The sequence below is a fragment of the Montipora foliosa genome, chromosome 2 (genome assembly GCF_036669935.1).
Source record: "Montipora foliosa isolate CH-2021 chromosome 2, ASM3666993v2, whole genome shotgun sequence".
NCBI classification, from domain to species: Eukaryota; Metazoa; Cnidaria; class Anthozoa; order Scleractinia; family Acroporidae; genus Montipora; species Montipora foliosa.
Genome location: NC_090870.1, coordinates 42,407,733 through 42,415,232, shown reverse-complemented (window position 1 = coordinate 42,415,232; position 7,500 = coordinate 42,407,733). Strand labels below are relative to the sequence as shown.

The 7,500-nt window shown below is 40.1% G+C and overlaps 2 protein-coding genes and 1 non-coding gene across 3 annotated transcripts in view; 1 reads left to right on the top strand and 2 right to left on the bottom strand.

Moving 5' to 3' along the window:
- Positions 1-3,018, bottom strand: part of LOC137990809 (protein-tyrosine sulfotransferase 2-like) — a 3,741-nt gene extending 723 nt beyond the window's left edge. The window contains exon 1 of the mRNA XM_068835913.1: positions 1,667-3,018. Coding sequence (XP_068692014.1) covers positions 1,667-2,541 — 875 coding nt within the window. The 5' untranslated portion in view covers positions 2,542-3,018. The remainder of the gene's footprint in view (positions 1-1,666) is intronic.
- Positions 3,019-4,764: 1,746 nt separating this feature from the next.
- The window catches only part of LOC137993154 (suppressor APC domain-containing protein 2-like), a 9,988-nt gene continuing 7,252 nt past the window's right edge, over positions 4,765-7,500 (bottom strand). Inside the window, exons 5-7 of the mRNA XM_068838841.1 lie at positions 6,581-6,721; positions 5,718-5,792; positions 4,765-5,599 (exon numbers count right to left, since the gene is read on the bottom strand). Coding sequence (XP_068694942.1) covers positions 5,462-5,599; positions 5,718-5,792; positions 6,581-6,721 — 354 coding nt within the window. The 3' untranslated portion in view covers positions 4,765-5,461. The remainder of the gene's footprint in view (positions 5,600-5,717; positions 5,793-6,580; positions 6,722-7,500) is intronic.
- Trnaa-ggc (transfer RNA alanine (anticodon GGC)) lies at positions 7,183-7,255 on the top strand. The gene has a single exon. It is a non-coding gene; the product is annotated as a tRNA-Ala (tRNA).

Sequence of the window (7,500 nt, the reverse complement as noted above, 5' to 3'; positions counted from 1 at the left end):
GTTACTCACTCGTGATATCTCTCGATTTCCCCAATAGGAACAAACAACAAACCAATCTAATAGGCGGACCGTATTACAGAAACTAACAAAGACAACCAATCAAACAGTGATCGTCCTATCTCAGCGATATAATAAAACCAACCCTTGGTACAAGTGGTCACCGTTCACTCCTCGTGAATGTCACACCACTTGACGCCGGCCAGTTTATTCGAGGCTGTTCAGTTTTTCCTTGCTATTTTTTGTTGTCGTTTTAAATAGCTTATGACTTTTTTTTCATATTCCTTGGCTTGTAACCTGTATCCAGTGTGTCCCCGGCTCAGTTTTTTGTAAATAAACTCAACCATTGCTGTCTCTTCTATACATATAATAGAAATGTTTTCTATTCGGTTGAGCGAAGCGAAAGAGAATAGAATATCTTGTTTCTGATTGGCCAATGGCGAATGCATAAATAGGTTATAGAGTGCAATACGGAAGTTGCTATGGAAACACCGGGGCAGCGCCAAATTTGAACACCAAAGTGAAAAAAAATGGCTGACAGTCGGTTTGCTTTGTCAAACCAAAACATCGCTGAGCAACTTAAAGAAAATGCGAAAAACAAAAACACGTTGAAAGCTACACAGACCTGGTTGAATGTCTGGCAAACATGGGCGACTGAAAGAAACCTAAACCCAAAACTGGAAGAATACGAGCCCAAACAAAGTAGCGCGTTTGAGTAATTTTGTTGAGAACATAATAAATAAAAAATCGTATGAACCTGCTCGTGCATTTCGTGATTTATGGTCACTCGCGATGTTTTGAAAGTTTTCAAATTGCACTCGCCTACGGCTCGTGCAATTTTGAGAACTTTCAAAACATCACTCTTGCCCATAAATCACGAAATGCTCTCGCGTTCAAACGATTTCCAATACATACTAATGAAATAAAATAAATAAAATATGATTATCGTAATTTAAGGCACAAGAATCTAGATTTCTAGAAAATGTTCATATTCACAAAAATAAAATAGAATGGAACAGCTAATGTTATTTAAAGAAAATTGAAATGCTTCAAGTTGTCTGAACGATAAGAAGCGGAACTACTGCACTGAATCCAGGAAAGAGGCGTGCGTTCCTATCATTTTAGTAGTGACATTTCTTCTATTGCCAGTCAGTTTAAACCATAGCTATGGACCTGTGACAATAGAAAATGAAGCTTAAATGAAGGCGGTAATCGTTCGTTCGTTTCTTTCGTTCCTTCTCATAAGATGTCTTATGGATAGAGAAGACCAAACAAGGAAGTTGGGCCCCGTTTCTCCTTTCCCCTTTTCGGGGCATTTTCGGGTGTCAAAATTCCTTTTGTATCTTAAGAACGGAAAGGATTTAAGTCGTCAAACTTCACAGACATGTTTCTCTTTATTAGCTTGAAAACATGTTAAAAGATCGGCTTTCCAAAACAATTGTTTGGCAGTTTCACAAATGGCTTTTCGGGTCCGGAAAGTTCTCGGGACTTTCGAGAAACGCGCCCCCTGGGTCAGTATCCTCTGTCTTTCTAACCTGCGATCAGGCATACTTTTCTTTTAGATCTTACCTTTTCGCACCCACTCTAAAGAAAAGTACGCCTGATCGCAGGTTACTGTCTTTCTATGTAATCAATCATCACTAAAAACTAATAAGGCTGCTCAGCTTACCGCGAGAGAATAACTCCACCAGGTTTTCCTATCTTTGTTTCGTGATGTAATACTACATCATTCCAAACAACATCAACAAATTCCAAGACTATTTTCAGGCTGTCAGTCGGAAATAAAACCAGATGTTCATATGGCATTCTCAAACATCTCGTTTTCCCCAACTGCTCACACTGGCGATTCATTTCTCCTACAGCCACATTCCAAGCTCTCAGCAAATCCTCTGGATTGTAGTTTTCATAGTACCTGGGGCTATAGACGCCCCGTATTCTAATTTTTCTGTCTATAATCGAGTTGAGCACTGCACGAACATCTCGAACCATAAAAATAAACTTAGATTTGGGAAACAACCTTGCCAAATAAGTGAGATTTCTGAAGGTTAGGGGATCTTTGTTGCATAGTCTAGGGGCGGTATACCCATGTTTTGCTATGATCTCGGTTATAAGAGCCGCTACAGCCGAATCTAACACGTCTTCTGTTACACCAGCTTCTAATCGTCGGGCATTCTCTTCTTTGCTGATTGTCCTTAGTATGTTGGGAATATTGAGCAGAATTCGCGGAATGACCCGGGTTTCTTGTCCGCATCTAATGTCGGGATGAGCATCTAACATAACTCTCATTAATGTCGTTCCACTTCGGGGAAATCCTCCAACGAATATAAATGGCGTGTAACGATCCACTTGCACGCGGCTTTGCGACGTAATATCATTAGATTTCCTTGCAACGATGACAGAATGAGCTAGTTTTCCATCCGGACACTTAAACGAAGATAACCATTTTGAAAACAAGAGGGTCAGTAGAGATAATAAACAGACGCAAATCAAAGCGAAACACTTGGAAGTTCCTCGTCGTAAGGTAAACACGTTGGCCATACACATATAATTATCAAGCGTCTTGTGGAGTAAAAACAGTGCCAACAGGATGTTGAAGTTCTCAACAGAAAGGAGCTCTACATTCCAGAAGTGTAAATTGAATCGAAACTAGGGGAGTTTACTTTACAGTAGCAGATGTCAGACCGTGACCTTGTGTCGCAGCCAAGTTTGATACGGCCGATGTCTAGCCCTTTCCATATCAAATAAATCACTGCATTGACTCCTTCACTTTGTAAGCAGCTATGACAACGTTTGAATAATTTATATCATGCTTGCAACAATTTCAATACTTTTTCAAAGGCTGACATTCCCACAGAGACCGGGTCTTTCGTAATTAGGCTATTACGAAAACTTATTTCGCTGCGAATTCGAATTATTGAAGTCGATTAACAGTAATCCAGAAATTGGATAAGGATTGAAGATTTCCGTCCAATCTTGCAACGATCCAAAGTACTGAATCAAAACAACCCATAAACGACTTCGTTTTCCCAAGTTCCTTTCATGTCAACTCTAAATTAATTCTGAGTGATCGATAAAAGAGACAATAATTGGTAACTAAATTTAATGCCCCCACGTGACTACTGGAAAACAACGCGAAACCCGCTTTGTTACCTGCTTCGAGAAAGAGACATTTCCCACAAAAAGAGTCTACTGTTATCTTGTGACAATACATTGAAATAGTCAAAACTGCAGAGAAAAGCAGGATATCATATTGATAGGATTAGAAAAGTTTGTTCGACAATGTTGAGATTGCACTCCATAACATTAACATATAGTGCAGTTTGTTTGGATGTCCTTGCCTGCGCTCGCTTTCTGAAATAGAAAATTGTGAAAGTTAAAGGCATTTTCAAATACTACATTTTATTAGCTTTCCAGTGGTATATAGTTTTAAAAACAATGCGAACAAGATCGATTTTCCAAAAGACATCCCTGCATTAAAACGTCTCCCAAATTTACTGTGCTGCCGCTTGCACATGTTGCAGAAACGAATCCAGTCGATTCGTACCCACCCAAATTCAGACGATTCGTACCCAAATTCGGATAATTTGTACCCAACCTTGAGTCGATTCATTTGCAACCAACCTTTTGCTCCATTCTTGTCATATTTAGGCTAACTGTTCACCGATGCATTGGTGACGCGACTAATTTCGCTCTGGTCAGCAGCGGTTTAACGGCGATTGGTGCGTTTCGCTCTGTGTTTTGTTTAGGTATCGTGAAGTTGTGATTTTTTAAACAATAGGTCTGCGTAGGTACGATTTTTGTAATGATCGCTGTAGTAAACATGTAAATTATGTATTTGAAATAGGTCTTGTAAATTTTGGAATTTGCCTCCACGGTCTATCCTTGTTAAAGTGTTTTCCCCTGAATAAAGGGGCAGTTACACTGCTTAATTTTTCGTGTCTCCTAACGCCATTGTGATACAAAATGCACGAATCATTGCCCAATGTAAGAAACCGAGAAACGGCCAAAAACGTTGCGAGACGTTACGCCTCAACTACAAGTGAGACAGTTAAACGCTCGTTTGGTTGACAAAAAAGAATTTCCACCCCGAACAAATGGGTACGAAACAAATGCATCAGTTGCCTGGGTACCAATTATCTGAGTTTAGGCACGAACCGACTGGAAAGCGTCAGTTCTCATCACTCGAGTGACCTAAGTTACAGGGAAGGGGCACAGGGGAGTTTGTTTCACCTCTCGCTCCGGAAGCTACAGGCAGTCAGTAATGCGGATAATGGATACATGGAACAAGGGGATGCATAGAATTTTCAACCAGGAGCCATTAATAGGCCACATTCGATACATTAAAATTTAGCTTGAATGAGAGGCCTAGAAGACAAAGACAAAGGAAAGTGGATGATATGCTAATATCTTTCACATTCATTGCAACTTGTTTTTATTGTTTTTGTCCCCTCTGTCTGTCCTCTCAAGCTGAATATTGATATTTCGAAAATGGCCCATTGGGAAGGCACATCTTTGATTCTGGATTCGTAAGACGACTCCGACACAGGATCTTGCAAGGAAACTTCGGTCCCATCCCCCAAAACATGGAGAAACATTCATCCAACAAAATGTTGCTGTTATATACTAAGTTAGTATTTCGACATCTATCGCCGTATCGGGACCTAAAACAAAACACTAAAAAAGAACCCGTCGTTTTCTCTTGTACTGGCGCACGTTCCTAGGTTGGACGAATTAACGCAGAATGAAAAAAAAATTGCAGGATTATAATTTCGGCCTCTTTTTATGGTATTGCCTTTATTCATCGAGTTAGCCTTGTCTTTGCAGTATTTAGCTACTTTTTTCTCCTTCGAAAAAAAACATCTCCGACTTGAAGAGCTTTTCAGTGGAAATTAAACTCGGCGTAATGTTTAAACACATGGTCACAGGTACATTACAGGTACATTTCTGCTAGCGTTACTGTATATGATAGCGGTTTGAGCAAAAGGCATCCCCCAAAATCCCGGGTAATCTCTTTACGCCATTTGTTCCTTTATTCCATTGATTTTACTCTCGCTTGCGTGCTTTATCTAGGGGATACACGCCTCATATTTTAACCTACATGTCTGGAGTCTAATCAGCTTTCAAATTGTTATTGATCCGAGTTCCAAAATATTGATATTAATATTATTTTAATGTTTTGTCACGCAGCTTGTCACATTCACGGTGGCAGGACTTGTCAAAAAGTGCCCGCGGTCGGAGATAAGAGCTGCTTCCTTTAAACATGTACTTTGAAACTTTGTCCATCATTAGATGATTAATTTCTTCATTACATCTTTAATTATGGCACGGACCCAACGCTCCGTAGATTAACCAGCCCAAGAGTTCATCATGGCTCTGTTCTCTGAAATTGCCAGGAGAGGGGCGACGTGATTTTGCCCCCAACATTTGTTTCTCCCAAGGCTTGCAATCAGTGTTGTCTCGTTTCTTAAAACTTCTTGTCCCCTTTCTTCGTAACACTGAAGCCATTCTTGCCTGATACAGCCTTGTTATTGAAGAGGTCACGAATGAGAGCTGACTTGTCATTCTCCAGTTGACTGATTTTAATGTTCTTGTCAGAAACCTCCTGCAAACAAAGAGAAAAGACTTTTTTAAATGCTGTTTTGGATTTCACGACGATGTTTTAAACAGATGTTAATTATTAAGTCCTTCACTTTCCTTATACACTGCTATACATAACACACCTTTTTTAATCCTTCAACTTCCTCCCGGAGTCTTCTCCTTTCATCATCTGTCCCTGAGAAACCATTTTGAGAAACCTACGAGAGAGAAAACAAGAAAATTAAAGCAAAAGTTAAATCGTGTCAATAAAAGGGGCTGTTCATTACGAAAAACATTTGAGTGACAACTATTTTACAATCTTTCCTTTCCAATTGCTGGTTTTCATTGTCACACCATCATCAAAACCATATAATGTGGTAAAAGAAGATGAAAATTCAAACAGTCTCGCAAAGGTTCAGGTCTGTGCGATGTTTCGTGCGGGAGATATTCGAAGAAATGTTTTATAGGGCTTTGTATGGAGACGCCATGCTTGTGTCCCTCTGAGGGGCACAAATATGGCGGCCGGAAGCTAACAAAAACATATGTCATCGAGTTTTGTTATAAAAAGCCTGAAGTCGTCTTCCGAGGGCTCATAAACATCTTTACGAGTATTTATTGTCATACAAGGACTTTTGCAAAATCTCAGCAGATAAGTGACTTTTTAACCTACGTGACAGCAGTCTCGGTCGCCATTTTAATATCTTGTCACGCAAAAGCGTAAAAATTCAACCTTGCTTTATCACAAGACGAAAAACCCTGTCAAACCGAAAATTTGTGAAACGATAACTCTTCAGCTGGTCTAATAACTAACTAAACTAAAATCTCAAAAGGATTGATAATTCCTTATTTTTTAACTTTGATGACGTCACGTGAAAACCAAGGAAACCCAGCCCTTGAAACCCGTCATTAATAACCATTGTCGGCCGGATTTGAGAGGGGCTGTGCTTACATGTACGGGTCAAATTCAGCCATGGATCATGATCTTGTATTTTAATTAATCATGTACCTTTTGTGGTGGTTTTCCTTCTGTTATTCTTGCCAAGCACTCATTGACTTCTTGTATGTGGTACTTGTGTTCCTTTAACGAATCCTCATCCAGACCAAGTTCTTTTCTTCTCGTTTTGAGAAGTAGCAGCTCGTACTGAAACTAGTATGCATACACTAACAAGTAAGGGCTGGGACCCGTTTCTCGAAAGTCCCGAAAACTATTCGGGCCCGAAAAGCCATTTGTGAAATTGCCAATCCCTTGTTTTAAAAAGCCGATCTTTTAACATGTTTTCAAGGCAACAAAAAGAAAAATAACTGTGAAGTTAGACGACTTAAATCCTCTCCGTTCTTGAGATACAAAGGGAATTGTGACACCCGAAAACGCCCCGTAAAGTTTCGGGACTTTTGAGAAACGGGCCCCTGGTCTAGGCTCGTAGCTTTCTACAAGTGCAGTACCCTTTCTAACTTAGACGGCACTACACGGAAACGTGTCCAGATGAGTGCGAGAATCACTTCTCTCTTTCATCTGTAGCCCACATTTCAAACATACACATTTCTTTCATTGAGGCCTTTTACGGGAACACATGAAGCCAACAAACTAACCCGCTCTCCCAACTGGGTGGCTTCATAGCACAGTTGGTAGAGCATTGCATTGGCAGTGCAGAGGTCATGGGTTCGAATCCCATTGGTGCCAGCTGAATAGGCCATTTCCGAGTTCATATCCGCCTCCTCTTCAAAGCGAGGCTAAGTGCAAAGTTTTTGTGATGGTGATTAGTTCTACTTTACATATGAATGAAAACTAATTTTCATAAAAAAAAACTTCGCACTTAGACTCGCTTTGAAGAGGAGGCAGACATGAACTCGGAAATGGCCTATTCTTCAGGTGTCTAGAAAAAGTTATTACAGTCGAACCTCGATTATCCGGACTCGTTGGGACTA